Source organism: Dendrobates tinctorius, unplaced genomic scaffold (assembly GCF_039654945.1).
Source record: "Dendrobates tinctorius isolate UK_male_01 unplaced genomic scaffold, ASM3965494v1 ptg000143l, whole genome shotgun sequence".
Taxonomy (NCBI): domain Eukaryota; kingdom Metazoa; phylum Chordata; class Amphibia; order Anura; family Dendrobatidae; genus Dendrobates; species Dendrobates tinctorius.
Window position 1 is genome coordinate 29,310,302 of NW_027361810.1, and position 21,903 is coordinate 29,332,204.

At 42.1% G+C, this 21,903-nt stretch overlaps 1 protein-coding gene across 3 annotated transcripts in view; it reads right to left on the reverse strand.

The window, feature by feature from the left end:
• ACVR1C (activin A receptor type 1C) overlaps positions 1-21,903 on the reverse strand; it is a 77,072-nt gene that overhangs the window by 40,734 nt on the left and 14,435 nt on the right. For all 3 annotated transcript variants that reach the window (XM_073545657.1, XM_073545656.1, XM_073545655.1), the window contains exon 2: positions 12,877-13,107. In XM_073545657.1, coding sequence (XP_073401758.1) covers positions 12,877-13,087 — 211 coding nt within the window. In that variant the 5' untranslated portion in view covers positions 13,088-13,107. The remainder of the gene's footprint in view (positions 1-12,876; positions 13,108-21,903) is intronic.

The following is a 21,903-nucleotide window of genomic DNA, read 5'->3' on the forward strand; positions in this document are numbered from 1 at the left end:
CAAGCGTTTTAAGAAATATACCGTACTTTAGATTTCAGGTTTTATTTTCAATTCACATACATTTTTTTGACCAAAACTATGTGAACCCGTTTCTATCACCCAGTATCTGAGCTTGTTGGACGTCCCAATCAATGGGCATTAATCTGGCATAAGGTTTTGCAGCTGTAAGATTTTCCACTGTTCTCGGGAGAATTATACGCAAGATCTTGGAGTGTGAATTTGTGCCTATTGATATAAATTCAACATTTGCAGCAATGTTGGGATGGTCCAATTTGTTTTATGGAGTCGAAGAAAGTAATATATGAAATGGCTCAGGTTCCTCAACATCAAAACTCATCACCCCCATGTCCTTTATGTGCACTGACACCAAAATAGTTCACCTAATGATGCCCTGAGTGTTCCCACACAGTGTGATACCCCTTTTATTACCACCACATAGTATGAGAGCCTCTCACGCAGTATGATAACCCAAAGATGCCATCACATATACAATAATGCCCTCAAAGTGCCTCTACAGTACTGCCAAACCAATGTATTTTCTACACTTTAGGATGTCCCCATAGTACCCTCCACATATGATACCCCCACAGTACCCCACACATATGTCCCCACAGTACCTCACACATATGATGCCCCCACAGTGCCCCCCCATATGATGCCCCCCACAGTACCCCACACATATGATGCCCCCATAATACCCCCCATATGATGCCCCCACAGTACCCCCCATATGATGCCCCCACAGTACCCCCCATATGATGGCCCCACAGTACCCCACACATATCATGTCCCTACAGTACCCCACACATATGATGCCCCCACAGTACCCCCCATATGATGCCCCCACAGTGCCCGCCCATATGATGCCCACCACAGTACCCCACACATATGATGCCCCCATAATACCCCCCATATGATGCCCCCACAGTACCCCCCATATGATGCCCCCACAGTACCCCACACATATTATGTCCCTACAGTACCCCACACAAATGATACCCCCACAGTCCCTTCTTTACACATTATAATGCCCCATTGTGCCCCTAAACACAGAATGTTGCCCCCACAACATGATGGCCCCTTGCATATATGATGCCGACACAACAGCATGATGCCCCCTTACACACATTATGATGCCACCCCCACAGTGCCCCTCACACAGTTTAATGCCCCCTCAATGCCTTTCAAACATTATAATGACCCAGACCCACCCTCTAGGGAAATCATTATGTTTCCTGTGCCGAGCCTTAGACAGTACAGGTGGGTGGTAGAGAGGGTAGCGGATAGCTCCCTGCTCCACCATCATATTGAACCCTATCTACGTCCTACAGATGCAGATACAGTTGAAAGCATGACATGCTGTGAACCTGCGAGGTCAGCAGGTCAGGTACTGAAACTCAGATCACATTCAATGGAGGAAGCGAGCTAGCACAGGACCAGGCAGGGAGCTGCTGTGTCAGGATCGGTGTGAGTTGGAATATAATAGTTTTTATATATTAACCCCTCCATCTACTATCCTCTAAGGTCTGGAGAGACCTCTGAGTATAACAAATGGTGTTTACCTGAAATTCGATATGGGTCAAATAAACTCAACTGGAATCAAATTTTCCAGCAAAGTTTGATCTAATCAAATTCCAGCAGATTCGCTCATCTCTAGATATAATATTAAATGTCAGCTGCAATTCCAGTCTCAGAGATTAAATGAATATTTGTCAAAATATACCAAAAATGAATTAAAACACTGTTTCACCATAAGACATAGTCTATGGGTCCTTCACGGAATAAACAGAAGAGTCAATCAGTAATTTAACCATGAACTCAGGATTTTATAAGGATTTCAACCCGTTTTTGCTCAATCAATAAATGTTGCTGGAATATTAATCGGCCATTCGTCACTCCATAGAACATGTCTCCACAGCTCCAAAGTTCAGTAGTGACGGCTTTACACCACTCCATCCGACCCTCGGCATTGTGCTTGGTGATGTAGGGCTGCATGCAGCTGGTCGGCCATAAAAGTGGAAGAGTGGTGGACTATGCTGTCGCATTCCTACTCCTGAAGACACCAATCGCGTCATGTAGAGTGTGAACTATGTCCTGCGTTTTTTAGTGTGTATTGTAATAAAGTCTGTGATATGGTAACGTATAAATTATAGAGTAATACATAAGGTACTGACTATAGGGTAGGATAGACTTTGGTAAGCATTATAAGGGTAATATTTTTAATTTATGTAAATGTAATGCATAACGTTTGTGAAGGAGATATGTCAGTTACAGATGTAGCGACCAACATAGTTAAAGTTCGGGACTAGCCCTTAGTGGGAGGGCAAAGCCCCATCTATAAGGGACTGCTTCTTGATTTTGCGGTCAGATAGGGAAGTTTGTTAACCAAGGTCAAGTTCGAGTTGCAGTGGGCTGATAGTGGAAGCAAGAACCTATCGGTTGGGGCACTGGGACGCCTTACTGAAATCCCTTGTGGATATTCCTGCAACATCCAAAGTTCATGGCTTGATACAGGTACTACGAAGAGTGCCTTATCCTCTGGCATACAGGGGAAGATGGACGTGGAACCGTGTAAAGGGAAGGTAACGGATCCCGGGTGTATAGCAGGACTGGACGAGAATGAGAAGAGGGGAAAAAAAGCAAGAGTTGCGGCATGAAATCAGCACTATGCCGCTTCATTTTCGAAAATGTGGGCGTCTCAGAATGCTGGACTCCCACAATTGTAAAGTCACAGCATATCCTAGACATATGACATCACTTTATAAGATGGATATACAGCTTCAATGGAAGCTCCGAACACTGTTTCACCTCATCATGTAAGACGTGAAGCTTCAGGAAAATATCGGGAGATCACACCCACCTGTGATATCATTATACATTCCTGAAGTGGTACAACTAATTCGGAAACCCTGAGAACAGGGCGGGCACAGTGACTGTCTCCAAGTTTCTACTGAGAGAGGAAATTAGATCAGATCTTGTTCACACAAGAGCGTATGTGGAGCGCCCCACCAGGGCCTAGCGGGGTACTCGGTACCGCCCCCGTTGATCTCAATGGGAGTTGTCACGGAAGCTGTGACCCGGTCCATGGCCCTGGGGCTCCATGGCAAAAAGGGGATGAATGAACAAGATGATGAATGTGGAAACTGTTTGGGTAAAATACAAGGACAGAACAATGGAAAGGACACCATTGTAGGCATTTACTACAGGCCGCCTGTGCAAACTGAAGATATGGATGAACTCTTTATGCATCAAATGGCCAAGTTCTCCAAAAAATATGACATAGTGGTTATGGGAGATTTCAACTATCCAGACATTTGTTGGGAATCTCTCTCAGGCAAAACTAACAGGTCAAGGAAATTCTTATCCTCTCTTGCTGACAACTTTATCTTCCAAAAGGTACGGGAGAAAACAAGGGGAACTGCTACCTTGGATCTAATCCTTATAAACAGGGAGGAAATGGTTGAGGAGGTAAAAGTGGCTGGGACCCTAGGAGGTAGCGACCATGCTATTTTAGAATTTTGGATAACTAGAGGAGGAAGACCTGTGAAGACTCAGACGTCAAGGTTAGATTTCAGAAAGGCAGATTTTAAGGGATTCAGAAAGAGAATTGGAGGGATCCAATGGCTGGATATCCTTAAAGACAAAAATGTCCAGGAAGGATGGGAAATCTTGAAAAATGAAATTCTCAAAGCACAATTGTTAACAATTCCAAAAACAGGGAAGAATAGGAAGCATTTAAGGAAGCCAGGATGGATGAACACAGAACTTAAGCACATGCTAAAAAGGAAGACAAAAATGTTTATAAAATGGAAAGAGGGAGGCATATCTAAAGAAGAATATAATGCTGTCTGCAGAACCTGCAGGGCACAAATCAGATTAGCTAAAGCTGACAATGAATTGAGGCTTGCAAGAGATGTCAAAAGCAATAATAAAGGATTTTGGGGATATGTCAAAAGTAAAAGAAAAGTCAAAGATGCTATAGGATTTTTACAGGATGAAAATGATGAAATGGTAAGACAGGATGTTGAGAAGGCCGAACTTTTAAATTCCTATTTTGCATCTGTTTTCTCTCAGAAAGGAAATGTAACATCAACTGTTCTGCACTGTCCTATTAAGGGAATAGAAGAATCCAGGATATCTATAAACAGAAAGATAGTGAGGAAACACTTAGCTAACCTAAATGAATTCAAGTCTCCAGGTCCAGATGAATTACACCCCAGAGTACTGAAGGAGATAGCAGAAGAAATTTTGGAACCCCTCTCCATAATCTTTGAAAATTCTTGGAGAACAGGAGAAGTCCCAGAAGACTGGAGAAGAGCAAATGTTGTTCCTATCTTCAAAAAGGGGAAGAAGGTGGACCCAGGCAACTATAGGCCGGTGAGTCTGACTTCTATACCAGGAAAGATCTTTGAACAAATTATTAAACAACATGTATGTCAGTACCTGGATAAGAATGAAGTGATTAAACAGAGTCAGCATGGGTTTGTAACTAATAAGTCATGTCAGACTAACTTAATTTCCTTCTATGACGGAATCACTGATTGGGTGGATCAAGGAAATGCTGTAGATAGAGTATATCTTGACTTCAGCAAAGCATTTGACAAAGTATCTCATACAATCCTTATTGAAAAAATGACTAAGTATGGAATGGACAAGGCAACTGTTAGGTGGATTCATAACTGGCTTAGTGATCGGACCCAAAGAGTGGTCGTAAATGGCTGCACATGCAGTTGGAAGAATGTCTCAAGTGGGGTACCACAGGGCTCTGTCCTGGGCCCTGTATTGTTCAACATCTTTATCAACGATTTAGATGAAGGAATTGAGGGTAAACTGATTAAATTTGCTGATGACACAAAGCTAGGAGGGATAGCTAATACTAGAGAAGAGAGAGAGAGGATTCAAAAAGATATAAATAAACTGGAGAAGTGGGCAGCAACTAACAGAATGGTTTTTAACAGGGAAAAATGCAAAGTACTACATCTGGGCAATAAAAATGAAAAGAGCATATACAGAATGGGAGGAATAGGCCTAAGCAACAGCACATGTGAAAAAGACTTGGGTATACTAATAGATCACAGATTGAATATGAGTCAACAGTGTGATGCAGCAGCAAAAAAGGCAAATGCAATTCTAGGATGTATTAACAGAAGCATACAGTCGAGATCACGTGAAGTCATTATTTCCCTCTACTCCTCTTTGGTCAGACCTCATCTGGAATATTGTGTCCAGTTTTGGGCACCACATTTTAAAAAAGACATCAACAAACTGGAGCAAGTTCAGAAAAGGGCAACCAGAATGGTGACCGGTCTGCAAACCCTGTCTTATGAGGAAAGGTTGCAGGATTTGGGATTGTTTAGTTTGCAAAAGAGAAGACTGAGAGGAGACGTAATAGCTGTCTACAAATATCTAAAGGGCTGTCACATTGTAGAAGGATCAACTTTATTCTCATTTGCACAAGGAAAGACTAGAAGCAATGGGATGAAACTGATTGGGAGGAGACACAGATTAGATATTAGAAAAAACTTTTTGACAGTTAGAGTGATCAATGAGTGGAACAAGCTGCCTCGAGAAGTGGTGAGTTCTCCTTCAATGGAAGTCTTCAAACAGAGGCTGGACAGACATCTGACTGGAATGATTTAGCGAATCCTGCTTTGAGCAGGGGGTTGGACCAGATGGCCCAGGAGGTCCCTTCCAACTCTACAATTCTATGATTCTATGATTCTATGAAATGAAGTTTATGAATAGTTCGTGACGCCACCTGTGGTGTTCGGCAAGTGAGGTGTTAGGCCGACGCTGCATGCAGATCCTCTGGGACTGGTGGTGGATTGCAGCCAAGATGGTGAAGCTCCCCACAGGTGGAGCTGTAGTCCCAGGGCAGTGTAGATGTAGCAATGGAGGAGAGGCACAGGCAGTGTAGAGGCCGGTGCCCAGATGTAGTAGTGCGGGCTGTAGTGATGCGGGAATAAGTGGAGGATACCAGGGCATGTAGTTCCAAAGCTTTACTCACAGTCTGCACTTCACACAGATGCCTGCCTCCGTGCTGTGTCCTCCGGGTCCTGGGCTCAGTCAACCTCCAGGCAAGATAGGATGCTCCCTTCCAATGCTCCGCCAACATGTGCCTTTCTGAACGTCTCCTCTATAGCGCCTTTAAGTGAAGTACTCCTAGTACTGAGTTACACTGGAGTGCCTCCTGACAGATGTTCCCAAGAACTCTACTTGTGTGGCAGACAGCTGTAGCCTGCTTCGGGGACTCCTTACTCCTGAGTCCTGGCTCACTATACAAGTTACTGTTGTGCCCCCAAGTCTTAGATGGGAGTAGTGCATTTACAGCCCACTACTCCACCGGTGTCTGCTGCAGGACCTTCAGTATCCATACAACCTCGGGGACCGGGCCCCGGCCTTGCTCTTAGAACTTCTAGGCAGGGTTCTTCCTCTAACCCACGTCCTCTGTGTTCCCTTTTACTCCTTCGTTCCGTACTAATCCCTCTCTCTCATAGAAGGTCAGGTTTCAGTCTAATGTCTTTCTCCTTCTTTCCTTTCCTGTGCCAGCTGGCTCAGATCACTGAGGCAGCTGCAGCACTCCTTCCTCCATCCCTCTTCCAGGGATCCTCACTCCTCTCCGAGTGACTGTCTCTCTCCCACTCGCTGACTGACTGACTCTTCCCGCTCTTTATGTATTCTAAACTCCACCCACCTCCCAGCACGTTTCGTGTTCCAAGCAGGGAACCACCAAAGGTGCTCTGCTACTCTCTAAGCAAGGAGCCGCAATGTGGCTTTGCTGAACTACCATGTTGTGTGGGATGCGAGTGTTGGAGCGTGGTTAGGAGTTCCCACCTTACCTGGATGGTGGGGCATCACACCTCAGGAGGAGGTGCAGTACCTCTGTGGCGACTGAAGCATCAGGGGCGCCACATATGCATTACCGTACATGATTTCATATATATTGGTAAAGCGTGGAAAAATGCATTACAAAAATAAAAATTTCTACAAAAATAAATAAATCATTCTAGAAAAAAAATGGAAATGTAAAATATTAATACTTTCTCTGGCAATGCTTAACGGGTCCCCAGTCTCAGTTATATTACCCCATTAGTTACGTAACGGTATTTATGGAGGTGAAATCTGATGACAGACTCCCTTTTAAATAATTTTTCATGGGAAAAAAGGTAAATCAGAATGAAAAGGGTAAAATATTAAACTTCCTTATATAAATCACCTCCAGTATATCCCACCCCTATGTAGCCACTCTGTTCCCTGGTTCCTGCTGACATTTCCTGTGCTGGCATGTGGTTGTAGGAGTTTCTAAAGGGGTTTGGCAAAAACTAATTTGTCCAACTTCTCTGTCTTTGCTTCAGAAGGGACAGAGTAATTCATTGATGTATTCTGTTTCTGTATTTTATGCTTCTGCAGGTATGAGTGTATTCACAGTACTGTGTAAACGTTTTAGGCAAGTGTGGAAAAAAATCTGCAAAGTTAGAATGCTTTTCAAAAATAGAAATGTTAATAGTTTGTTAAATATAAAGAATTGAGTAAAAAGATTTGCAGGACTCATCCAGCGGTGGCATCGGTCCACGGTCACCGACACCAGACCAAACCTCCTCCTATCTGCCGGCATTCCCGGTTCCTCTTTTGATTAGTCAGTCAGGTACGATGTCATGCCTCTAAGTTAACTGATCAAAAGAGAACTTGGAAATGTTAGCAGGTAGAGGGAGGTTTACTGGGTTCTTGTATGGAGGCCATGGACTGCCCTGTACTTGTAGTATCCCGCAATTCTTTTTGCTCAACAGAACCCAGTCAATTGGTGATGTCAGGAATCTGTGGCCGCTGGACAGGAGCCATGAGAACTGCCTCTTACCTGACGGCACATCGATAGCTCTCCTTTCGATTAGCCAATAAGTTGCAACATTACATTGGCACCACACCGCAAAAATAACATCTTGACTGCCCGGCTCAGCAAAAGTTGAGATGCGGATGCCGAGAGGTAGGTGGCGACTGTCAGTACTCCCATCCAGCAGTCACAGACCACTGTCATGGCTGATGGACTGGATTGTGCCTATATACAGGATATATATACAGGTCATGGCACCCTTGAAATTGTTTCAGGAAATGAAATATTTCTTCCAGAAAATTATTGAAATGACTCATGTTTTGTTATACATATGTTTATTTCCTTTGTGTGAATTGGAACAACACAAAACAAAACATACAAAAAAAGGCAAATTGGACATAATTTCACACAAAACCTCAAAAACGCGCCACACAAAATTGTTGGCACCCTCAACTTAATATTTGGTTGCACACCCTTTGGAATAAAAAACTGCAATCAAACGCTTCCTATAACAATCAACAAGCTTCTTACACCTCTCAACTGGAATTTTGGACCAGTTTTCTTTTGCAAACCGCTCCTGGTCTCTCATATGTGAAGGCGCCTTCTCCCAACAGCAATTTTAAGATCTCTTCACAGGTGTTTAATGGGAAGTAGATCCGGACTCATTGCTGCCGCTTCAGAACTCTCCAGCTCTTTGTTTCCATCCATTTCTGGGTGATTCTTGATGTATGTTTTGGGTTATTGTCCTACTGGAAGACTCATGACCTAGGATGCAAACCCAGCTTTCTGACACTGGGCGCTAAACTGTAACCCAAATCCTTTAGTAGTTTTCAGATTTCATGATGCCACACACAGTCAAGGCACCCAGTGCCAGAGGCAGCAAAACAACCCCTAAAAATCTTTGAACCTCCACCATATTAGACTGTAGGTAGTGTTCTTTTCTTTGTATGCCTCATTCCATTTTCTGTAAACAGTAGAATGATGTACTTTACCAAACAGTCCTATCTTGGTTTCATCTCTACACAAGATGCTTTCCCAGAATGATTTTGGCTTACTCACGTACATTTTGTCAAACTGCAGTCTAGCTTTTTTATGTCTCTGTGGCAGCAGTGGGGTCCTCCTGTGTCTACTGACATAGCATTTCATTTCATTCAAATGTTGACGTATAGTTTGTGCTGACAGTGATGCACCCTAATACTGCAGAACAGCTTGAATTTCTTTGAAACTTGATTGGTGCTTATCCAACATTCAGACTATCCTGCGTTCCAACCTTTCAGCAATTTCTCTCTGCCGTCCACATCTAGGAAGATTAGCTACAGTTCCATAGGGTTGTAAACTTCTTAATTATGTTGAGCACTGTGGACAAAGGAACATCAAGATCTCTGGAGATGGACTAATAAGCTAAAGACTGTTAACCCCTTTCTAACATCGGGCGTAATAGTACGCCAATGTCGGAGTCCCTCCTTTGATGTGAGCTCTGGCGGTGAGCCCACATCTTTCTCGGGACATGTCAGCTAGCTTGAACAGCTGACATGTGCCCACAATAGCCGCGGGTGGAATCGCGATCCACCCACTGCTATTAACCAGTTAAATGCCGCTGTCAAACTCTTACAGCGGCATTTAACAAGCGCTTCCCGCAATTGCGCTGAAAATACGCACACCGGTGACCCGTGTCATGTGATCGCGGGTCACCGGTGTGTCGGCATGACAACCGAAGGTCTCCTGGAGACCTCTATGGTTGTCAGTGCCGGATTGCTGTGAGCGCCATCCATTGGTTGGTGCTCATAGCAAGTCATCAATTGTACTATATAGAGGCGATCTGAGCATCGCCTCTATGTAGCAGAGCCGATTGGGTTGTGGCAGCTTCTAGTCTCCCATGGAGACTATTGAAACATGCCAAAAGTTAAAGAAAAAGTTTTTAAAAATATAATAAAATCTAAAAATAAAAGTTCAAATCACCCCTCTTTCGCCCCATTCAAAATAAAACAATAAAATTAAAATCAAGCATACACATATTTGGCAGCTCTGCATTCAGAATTGCCCGGTCTATCAATAAAAAAAGAAAAATGTCAAAACACCAGAATTACGTTTTTTTTGGTCGCCACGACATTGCATTAAAATGCAATAACGGGCGATCAAAAGATTGGATCTGCACCAAAATGGTATCATTAAAAACGTCAGCTCGGCATGCAAAAAATAAGCCCGCACCCAACCCGAGATCATGAAAAATGGAGACGCTACAGGTATTGGAAAATAGTGCAATTTGGTTTTTTTATTTAGCAAAGTTTAGAATTTTTTTTCACCACTTAGATAAAAAAACCATGTTTGGTGTCTATGAACTCGTAATGACCTGGAGAATCATAATGGCAGGTCAGTTTTAGCATTTAGTGAACCTAGTAAAAATCCAAACAAAAAAACAGTGTGGGATTGCATTTTTTTTTGCAATTTCACCGCACTTGGAATTTTTTTCCCGTTTTCTAGTACACGACATGGTAAAACCAATGATGTCGTTCAAAAGTACAACTCGTCCCGCAAAAAACAAGCAACTCACACGGCCATATTGACAGAAAAATAAATAAGTTATGGCACTGGGAAGGAGGGGAGCGAAAAACAAAAACAAAAAAAGCTCCGGGGGGTTAATATTTTTCAACAATTTTGGTTCTCAAGTCCTCAGACAGTTCTCTTCTCCTCTTTCTGTTCTCCACGCTTAGTATGGCACACGCAGACACAGAATGCAAAGACTGAGTCAACTTCTCCCTTTTTATCTGGTTTCAGGTGTGATTTTTTCATATTGCCCACACCTGTCACTTGCCACAGGTGAGCTTGAATGAGCATCACATGCATGAAAGAAAGTTGTTTAGCCACAATTTTGGAAAGGTGTCAACATGCCAACAATTTTTTGTGGCCCATTTTTGGGGTTTTGTCTAAAATGATGTCCAATTTGCCTTTTTTTCCTCAGTTTTTTTGTATTGTTCCAATACATACAAAGGAAATAAAGGTTTGTGTAACAAAACACGGTTTTTTGGTAGAAATACTTCATTTTCTGGAACAATTTCAATATATATATATTTATTTATGTAACTATGATACCACTCTTCCGCACGACCACGTTGATAACATCCTGTATAAGTCCCTGAGTTCATAGAATAATTTCCTATACAGTTGTTTTACGCCTAACTATAACTGTTGTCACATCGGCAGAACTTTTTTGTCCATGAGGCCTGAAGAGAGATGACATTTCATTGATTTGGTAACTGTATCCTTTTTCACTTTTACCCAAATATTGCTCCTTGTGCAATAAAAAAAAAACAAACAACAAGTCATCTGTGTCACTGCTTTGGGAATTAATGAGCATTTCATCAAATCAGTAGGGCAAAAGGAATAGAGCAGTTTGTGCAATCCCACAGAGGGCAAAAGGGAGAAAAATGATATAGAAGATGGAAGATTGTTTCTACACTTGTTTCTATACTTCTCAACCATGAAATTGTATCATCAGTGTTTTTCATCTTTGCTCCATTGCTATGCAAGAAAAATCTACACGTCCACTATACTCTCTGCAAGAAGTGTCAAGAATAGTAACTAACTTTATATGATTCTTGTCTGGATTAGAAAAAAAAACAAACAACATTTTCAAGATCCTTTTCTTTGTCGCCAGAGTGAAAAGTGGATACACAGAGAAGGTCCCGCTCTGGGCCTGAGTATAAGGCCGGAGTCACACTACAGCGAGATATGGCCGAGTCTCGCAGGTTAAAACCAAGCTCTGGCACCAGGACTCCGGAGCGGAGCGTGCAGCTCCATGTATTGCTGTGCGGCTGCACACTCCGCTCCGGAGTGCCGGCGCCAGAGCTTGGTTTTAACCTGCGAGACTCGGCCGTATGACGCTGTGTGTGATCCCGGCCTAATGCTTAATTTACCCTAGACTAGACCTCCAACCGGCTCTCCGACAAAAGTCACGTACCTGATGTACAAAGAGACAAGATGTTTCATTAAAACTTTTTTCCAAACGGAGGCTCTTTGCTTAAATATTTCTTAAAGTGGACCAGGTCAGAAGTGTCCAGTTGTAGCTCTTATTTTATACCCCCTGCTAACCACGGTGTCAGTCACCGATCTGTGTGTAGAGCGTTGCAGCTCTAACCGCTTCCCTGGCACTGACTGACAGCAGCTCAACATTAGGGCTGGCTGTCAGTCAGTGCTAGGGACACACAGAGCGTGACTAAAGTCACGCCGGCTGCACCATTGTGACTGGGAGCTGAACACTGTGGAATAAAGTTAATTTTCCCCCGGCAGTGCCAAAAAGCTGTTAACCTGCAGATTAGCCCCATATATGCAGGTTATTTTACATGACAGATTGCATTTTAATGAGAAACTATTGTTTTAATTAATCAATAGTACACATGAAAATACTAATCTTTGTAATATATCTTAACAGAGAAATTGGCTTCTTTTTCCTCCTGGACTGATCTTTCATTCTCCAGCCGGCTACCCTGCCAGTCATCCCATGTTCTAGTGAATTTACCCTAACAAAACACATTACAGAAGATAAAAGATGTAACTGCCTATTCATACGCAGATATCATAACAAAAAACATGAGATGAAGCTAATATGGTGTTGAAGGAAAGTAATGTACAACAGCAGCGGTGGCGGTATGACCCAACAGCTTACTAATGCAAAAAAAGTTAAAATAAACACTTTTCCAACTCTCTTATAAGAGCTGTAAAAGAGCCGAAAAAATTGCTGTAAAATTTTGAGATCTCATTATCGTCAAGAGATCCTTCTTAAAAAACGGAGTACTCCTTTACCTTGTTTTAGCGGCACAACTTAAAAGTAGAAAGCAAGTGTTGTATAAACTCCTAAAATATATTACAATAATAAACCACATACATTACATAGACCTCTTCAACCTGATGAGGCTGGTGTATTTCTTTAGAAAACACATATCAAAATGGCTTTATGAGCCTGATATTGAGCATTTTATGAATGCAACTAGAGCTACAGCTGGACTCGTAAAAGTGCTGGACTAATTCTACAGAAATCTAAGATAACTCACCGGCAGGTAAACGGAGTGTTCTGTTATTACAGAAATCGGAGTGGCAGCATTCCGTCCTGGTGATGTTGTTTGAGCTGTGACAGTAAACTTGAGCCTTCAACTCAAGAAGAGAAATACACGACTTGATGACTTCTTCCCTGCCATTTGTAAGCATCACTGAGGTCCAGCAAGCTCCCTCTGTTTGGCAGGTATAGTTGGTGCTTTCACACATCAGACACACACACCTAAGACCTTGAAATGAAGAAAAAGAAACTCGATTACATTTTTTTTTTTTTTTTGGGGGGGGGGTTGATTTATACAATTTGCACACAGATATAATATTCATATTATGTTCTTTGTAAGGAAACAATTTATTAACGTCCAGATTATAGTAACCTCAACAAGCATGTGTTATCATACAGCAATTTAAAGTCATTCCTAGTGATGACCTAAGGCTTGGACACCAAAGATGTAATGGAGGAGAACAGGGAACAGGCAGAGGGAGACACATCCATATCCACCTGCTAATTTCTAGTAAGCGTTTATCTCACTCAAGTTCTGGACTAAAGCTACACTGCTTGGAACTGCTTTGTAATATACTCCATTCTGTTGCTGCTTCTGAACTTGTGCTATAGAAACAAGAGAGCAGTAATCCCTCATGCTTGTGTGTACTGTCCATGGGAGACATCATAGTAGCAAATTTCCATTCACTAGCTCAGAGAGAACTGTAAATAAGAGAGGGCTGAAAAACTGGTAAAAAAGCAAGGTACAAGTCATTACATGGCCAGAAAGAGTCTTATTCCTTGGAGGCACACACATGATGATTTGTTCCGAAAAGTCACCTGACACGACAGAGTGCTTGCCTTCATTTACTGAAACAATGTACACAACATTTTATCAAAGAATGCTTATGGTCATTTAGACTTATGTAACATTATCACATGTTATGTGGCAATAATAATGCAAGACTAATAATAAGACTCACTAATAATATGATTTTTCATATCTTTATGAACCGAACGTGAATGACGGTCAGAGGAGCGCAGGAATATGACCAGGACAATAAGTTCAAAGTTTACCACAACGCGTTTCATCGGTAACCCGTCTTCATCTTCGTCTGATGACGTGTTACCGTTGAAATGCGTTGTGGTAAACTTTGAACTTATTGTCCTGGTCTTATTCCTGCGCTCCTCTGACCGTCATTCACTTTCGGTTCACAATCATCCTCTTTGAAGGCATACGGCTGGAGCTGCGGTGGACCTGCACTTTAAATCACCTTCCTGGCCACATCTACAGCGCTCCTGCTCGACCGCTATTCTTTATCAATCATTTTCATATCTTTATGGCTTTTCATACAGCTTTGTCACAGAAGATTCAGTACTGGAGGCCATTCCTCTTCATCATATTTCAAGGGGCAAAATTTTACCCCATTACTGTTCCCTTTCTTGCACCATTACTCTAATAATTATGTTGATGACAAAACAACTGTGGGTGCTAGTTAGTAAACAGCAATATACTGCATATTGGATACTTTCAGCAAAATTTGCCATGAATCCCTAAATACTGTTCAACTTAAACACTACCTAGTCTCTGCATATGCAACAGTAAGCGTTGCCCAAATTTACAAAGAAGTTGATTTTGTTGAAATTATACAAGTGACAACATTAAAAAATAATTAGGACAGATGTGGATATTTTGCAATAACTTTTCTTTATAAATTCCTCATGATTCTCAAGATCTCAGCTTCCTGTCACTCATTAAGAATAGTCATAATTTATTTCCAGCGGATAAGAATGTGTCTTATTTATAGAATGATCACACAGGTGAATGCGTTACAGTACAGTCACCACATCCAATGGACAATGAAGTTTACGGCGCAGAGATATTGAAAACAGTGAGGGACTGATATAAGAAGTATTTTGGAAAATGGTCTCGCTTTTAATTGTACAAGGTAGGCAACGTTTACTTTTGCTGCTGAGTTCCCCCACAATTAATAGCTGACGATTCCAAGAAAAAGATTTCCAATTATTGTTTTTTTTTTTTGCCAAGAAAAAGGGATGGTAGAATGTGGATTATCTATTTAGGATGCTAGGAAAGTCATGTGATGACCTTTTGACACGAGACAATAACTGAAAAACAAATATATAAAAGAATTAAAATTGAAGTCTTATCATTAAGACATTTTGGCAGCCGGGAATCAAAAGTGAAGATGCTTGCGTTATTAATCCTTCACCGCACCCTCTATGGAAAATCCAGCAACGTATCGTCTGCAGACATGTCCCTTCCAACAATATATGTCTGACACACAACGCTCTCCATCACGTATTTCATAGACAGAGGTTTGCCTGTTCTCAGTACAGGCGTGTCACTTTAATAGCTGTTGAAAACTGTCTCTTACGCTCAAGCATCCAGTGTTACAATCTGTCAAGTTGCGTCTGGAAACATTTACTGTCGGTATTACCGTGGTATCTAATTTGGAGGGTCAAAGTTGTGCATAAGAACAATTTTTTGCTAATTCAGATGTGAACTGAACGATTTGTAAGGCCTGTTTCACACTTCCGTTTTTTCAAATCCGTCAAAATCCGTTGTTTTCCGTAAAAAAACGGATCCGCCATTTTTTGCAGGATCCGTTTTTTTTGTCCCATAGACTTCCATTTCGGTTACCGCGGATCCGTCAAAAAAACGGATCCGTTTTTAAAAAAACGGATCCGTTTGCATCAGTTTCCGTCAAAAAAACGGAAACGGATCCGTTTGCATCAGTTTCCGTCAAAAAAACGGAAACGGATCCGTTTGGCGGACACAAAAACGGAAGTGTGAAACAGGCCTAATAAATAATTCGGTGCACATAGGACCCCAGTGTTCTCGGCAGCACGAATTCTGTTTACACAGGAAAATGCGCAACACGCAGCTTCAACCGACTGGAAACATTTTTACTGTTCGACAGTAACTTAATAGCCTCTGTGCACAGGCAAACCTCTCTTCAGATGTGCACTGAATGATCAGTAATAGATCACTCCGTAAGTGTAGACGCCATTTTTCTTGGCAGCGCGAATCCTGTTTACACAGTATGATGCACTCCCAAAATCGATGATCTTTTGGACATACCATAACATCATTTTATCTGACGAACAATTGTTTTGCTTATTCATGGGGTGATTTGACAGCCTGTTTTCACTGCACAAATGCAGTGTTGTACATACACCTTAAAGGGAATCTGTCACCAAGTTTATGCCACCTAATCTGAGAGCAGCATAATGTATGGGCAGACACCCTGATTCCAGAGATGTGTCATTTACTGGACTTCTTAGTGTAGTTTTGCTATAATCATTGTTTTATCAGCAGGAGATTATTATTAGAGGACTAGTAAACCTGCTGCCATGTAGTCCGGCCAAACCCTCCATCACTGATTGGCAGCTTTCTGTGTACACTGTACAGGGGAAAAAGCTAACAGTCAGTGGTAGGAGAGGGGGTTATACAGAGCTCAGAGAACTGCATGGTCTGATCATGTGATCATGCCACAGCTCTTGGGCGGGGGGAGAACAAAACACAGTATACAGACATTACAGTATGGGATCGCTGCCGAATTAATTATTTTCGATTCTGCCCTGTAATGTCTGTATACTCTCTTTTGCTTTCCCCCCTGCCCAGGAGCTGTGTTACGATCAGACCATGTTCCTGCACGGTCAGACACAGCCATTAAACAGTACACAGCAGGGCCACATTTATACGATTATCTCAGCACAGGAACATTTTTTCTAAACACATCCAGTTGTGAAAATTATTATTATTCCAAGATCTATTGATTAAAATGAACTTTGTTTGTGGGACACCCCCTTTAAAGGGTTTGTCCTGGACTGACATATTGATGACCTCTCTGTAGGATAAGTCATCAACATGTGAACAGTGGGGTCCGACCACTGAAACCCCACCAGTCAGCTAAAAATTGCATCAGTCAGAACTAAGCTATATACAGGATGGAACACAGCAAAACACAGGATGGAATACTGCGCATTGTCTCCCATTCCCTGCACAGTAAGATGTATCCTGAAATACCGCCATTCTTTTCCATTAGCTTATTTTGGTATTGCAACTCAATCCCATTCAGGGGCGGACATATCATTGGTGCAACTGTGCAGCCACACTGGGGTCCAAGAGGAAAGGGGGTCCATTTCTACCTTCAAAGTATGAGCTATTGGACTACAGTAAAGGATCCATATAAGGTTCTGGCACATGGGCCCTTTTCTGACTGCACTCGCCATTGGTCCCATTCATATAAAGCTGCACTACCAGACACCGCCATTGGACAAGAGTGGCGCTGCTTTCCAATCCTAGTTTACTCTTTTAATTACTAACAAGCTCCTTTAAGAAGTATTTTATATTTTATGCAGACTTTATTGATTGTGAACTTGTAGTTCTGCAAAACTAATAACTTTTTTTTACATAAAATATTAAGAGTTTTCTCTTTTACTCTTAAACTTTCTGTGTTGTCCTGATGTAACTTTTCTTGCGCAGCAACTGAACTGTAGAGGAGCTCAGATAATGAAATGTCATTAACACATGGAGTCAGTTAATTTTTAACTTTCAGCCAGGTCTTTACAATATTTATAGCCTCCTGCTCGTTACATAAAACCTATTATATATCAAGTGCGCCAATTAACTGTAACAGAATAAGAAGTAAATAGGGGGAACCCTACAATAATGCAGATATGAGTAAGTAAATGACCCCTCTGCCGCTCACAGTCTTATCAAAGCTTCTATTAATTACAAGTTCCAGACTGGTTTTATTGGACCTCTTAGGGTATGTGTACATGGCGTCTCATTGCAGTTTTTAGAGCAGAAATTGAACAGAAACCCCAAGTCCCTGATTCATCATTGCATTCCCACCAGGTTTTTGGCATGAATACTTCTCAAATTGGTTACTTTTTTTTTAATTCCGACAAATTCATCGATTTGCTTCTCTTTTCAAGTTGTCTTTTCTGGTTCAATTAGTTTTCTGGCTTTTACATCTGTGTGACTTTTACAATTTTGTTGCACAGCTACATGAAATGCGACTTTTTAAAAAGGTGCAATATTTGTTGTGACTCTACTCCAGTTCCCCCCCCCCCAGAATGATTTTAGGTGCACCTGCTATGTTTGGCACATTCTTGCAACATTTTGCGAAATGTGCGACTTTTTCCACTAATCAAGTTTAATTTTAAAGAAGGATTTTGGAAAGATTCTCCTCCAAAAACTCAGCAAAAAGTCAGTGTGAACACACTCTTGGGAGTACAAGTTTAGGCTATGTACATACGGCTTCGGCTTCATTTTTCCCAGGCAAAGCAGCTTTAGGAAAGCGCCGGTGGCCGTATCTTTAGGCGACTTCTCTGGTGGCTCCACTGATGGCTTTTTGCTCTATACTGTTATTTAGGGCAGTTTCACACGTCCCGATAATTCCGGTACCGGAAAAACCGGTACCGGAGCTGTCCGTGTTCATACGTATGCCATCCGTGTGCTGTCCGTGTGCTGTCCTTGTGTCCGTATCCGTGTTTTTGAAAAATTATTTTCAATGTTAACCCTTTGACTTTTAAAAACGCACACGGACAGCATCCGTGTGCGGTACGTGTTTACACGGACCCATTGACTTGTATGGGTCCATGTGATCCGTGCTGTTGCACAAAAACGGACATGTCAGCGTGTTTTGCACACGGACACATGGTCCGTGAAAACACGCTGGCATCTGTATAGACACATTCATTCGAATGTGTCTACGTGTGTCAGTGTCTCTGGTACGTGAGAAAACTGTCACTACATGTACCGGAGACACTGACGTGTGAAACTGCCCTTATAGAGGGCGGGTGGTTTCTGAACACTGACGTGATTAGAATAAGTGACAAATATGTGACCAGCAATGTCGTTCTGAATCCGAAATCTGCATTAGGCAAGGATCACACATGTGACAAACTCGGACAAGTCTCGCACGTCAATACCCGACACTGCCCGGGATCACACATGCGAGAAACTCGGACGAGTCTCTCACGTCGTGCCGGCACTCGGCAGCGGAACGTGCGGCTGCATAGAAATACATGCAGCTGAGCGCTCTGCTCCCGAGTGCCGGCGGCAGTACCGGGTATTAAGATGCCAAGACTCGTCCGAGTTTCTCGCATGTGTGATCCTGGCCTTAAAAAGATACTGTGTGCACATACCCTTAGGCTAAACTCCCACGATGAACTTTTGGTGCGTTTTTGATGTTGCAAACTTTCTGCAGCATTTTTGCATTCATCAAGTAAGATAGATTACTTGAATTTTTTCAACAACACGCAGCGTCAAAAACTCATCGTGGGAACATAGCCTAAGTACTCTCTATGGCTATATTCACAATGATTTTTTGATTTTTTTAAACGTTTTTTTGGAGCTGATATGCTCCAAAATCTTCATTCGAATCAGCTTGGAGAAAAAAAACTTTTCATTTTCCTTTCCATGTCACTTCTTTTAATAAGCTCTTAATGAAAAGCATTCCAAATAAGTCACCGTCAAATCAAAAGATTGCAAAAAGAATGTTTTAGGAAGAATACTGTCCCACCATGCTTCAAAATCGCTTCAGGAAATGAAAAACTGCTCCACAATCTGCCGAAATAAAGAGTTTTTCCTGGAATGGTTTGCACTGGGAAACGTCATTTTTGACACCTTATAAAAACTGTGTGCACATAGCCTAAGGGTGTGTGCACACGCTGCGGATTCTGCTGCAGTTTTTGCTGCGGTGTACAGTAGCATTCTCACCTATGGCAAAAAAAAAACCGCAGTGCAGACGCTGCAGAATTTTCCGCTCGGTTTTCCTGCGGTTTCAAAACCGCAGAAACAATTGACAAGTCAATTATTTCTGCGGATTCTGCTGTGGTTTGCCATCTGCTCCATTGTGGAGATGAAAAACCGCAGGCTAATCCGCAGGTAAAACCGTAGGTCTTTTGACCTGCAGATTTACCTGCGGATTTTACAAAATCCAGGCGGTCAAATCCGAGGAGCATTCCGCAGCCTGTGCACATACCCTTAGGCTAAGGGCACACATTGCAGAAAATTTCTGCTCAAAAGCCTGAATCCCTTCCCAGAAACCGCACCTATTTTTTCCGCGGCGGCTTTTGCGCATTTTTTGCGCGGTTTTTGATGTGTTTTTTTTCCGCAGCGGTTTCAAACCGCATGGAAGAAGCCAAATCCGCAGAAAAATCCGCAAAATTTATTAGCATGCAGCGGTTTTTACCGCGATGCGTTTTTTTCGCGGTAAAAAAAAACGCATCAATGTGCACAAAAAGTGCAAAATGCATAGAAATGACTGGGAAGCTTATTTTTAGCGGTTTTATAGTGAAAATTGCGGTAAAAACCGCTAAAAAAACGTTGTGTGTGAACACAGCCATAATGTATGTCCACATGTAACAGAACAAAATATGCCGCGTGCTACAAACAAATTTTGCTGCCGATTCACTGAAAATGTCACCCTTGCTGTGTTGAAAGGTGGTAAAGTATGCACCCACACAAATAATGAGCATGTTGAGGTTCCTGAAGCAGTTAAAAAAAAGTGACATAAGGTCAGTGGTCAGTATTTTACCTCAGTATGTGTTGGCCAAAACCAGGTGTGGAACCATCAGAGGAAAAGTCTAATAGAAACCCGTCACCACTTCTGGATTTATCACCCACTCCTGGTTTTGGTTTACAAATACTGAGGTAAAATACTGAATGTGTGAACGAGGCCTAAGAAGGCGCATGGGCAGTGTCGTTTTAACATTGCTGAGCACTATGCTGATTTTATGGGTGCACTTTTGCAGCGCTTTTTAAGGCAGATTCCGGGCAGAAACAGCATGAACTAGACATCATGAGCACATACAGAAGCTTTGTAGGATTTTTTTGCCACTTTTTTTTTATAGTTTATATGGGGTGGTGATTCTTATAAAAGAAAGAAGCCATACTTATCCCCTCACCCACCTCCAGCACTGCTGCTCTGACAGACGCCAGTGGGACTAGAAGAGATGATTTCCTCACCGCCAGTCACCTGACTCTGTGGCCCAACGGTGGCCTCAATGGTCAAGTGACTGGTGGTCTGAAGGTCGTCACATCTCATGTGATGACGGTCCATTGATCATCAGTCAGCGGACTGGTGTAGGGGGCAGATTCCAGCTTTGTTTCTTTCATTTATAAGGATCTCCACCCTCTTTAAACTTAACTGAAAACCCCTTTAATAAGGCTCTGACTGGGGATAGTCCCAAAATACACAATGGATCTCGTGTATTAAAACGGTCATTGTTGCCTATAGCAGCCAATCAGAGCGCAGCTTTCATTTTTCAAACTGCTCAGATAAAATAAAAGCTGCTCTCTGATTGGTTGCTATGGGCAACAAAGACATTTTAGGCTATTTCTTGGGAACACACTAGTAGTTTGTCTTGATTAAAACAGAGTTCAGTAATCACGGTGACAGACTAATATACACAGAAAGTCTGTTTAACCCTTAGTGTGACACAGGATGTGTATGTATAGGCGGCTCTGAAACTGAACCTGCTCCATACAGGACAAGTGCCAGCAGTGCTACACTGCCGACATCTGCCACTAACCCCAGCGACCAGACTGCATGCCAATCACTTCAATCATGTAGATGCTGCTGTCAATTCCTGACAGAGGATTGCACTGGTTGGATTCCTGGTCTGTGCATGTAGGGGCACCCATCGCCCCCTCTGGGATGTGATCGCCTACTGAATCCCCCTGTTACCGTCGTATGGGCTTCATAGGCCATAATCAATTTCACTACGTAATACTATATGGAAATATTGCAGTCTATAGTATAGGTGATCAAACCGGGTCAAGACCCTTAGAGGAACTAGTAAAATAAAGGAAATAAAAAATAAATAAATATTTAAAAAAATCTTAAATGACTTCTTTTGCTAAAAAAATAAACAGATAAATTGTTTTTAAAAAAATACATATTTTGTAACTATACATCTGCAAAAGTCTGCACTATGAAAATATAAAATAAATTAATCAAAGTGACAAACCGTGTAAAGAAAAAAATATAAAAAGCCCATATTTTGA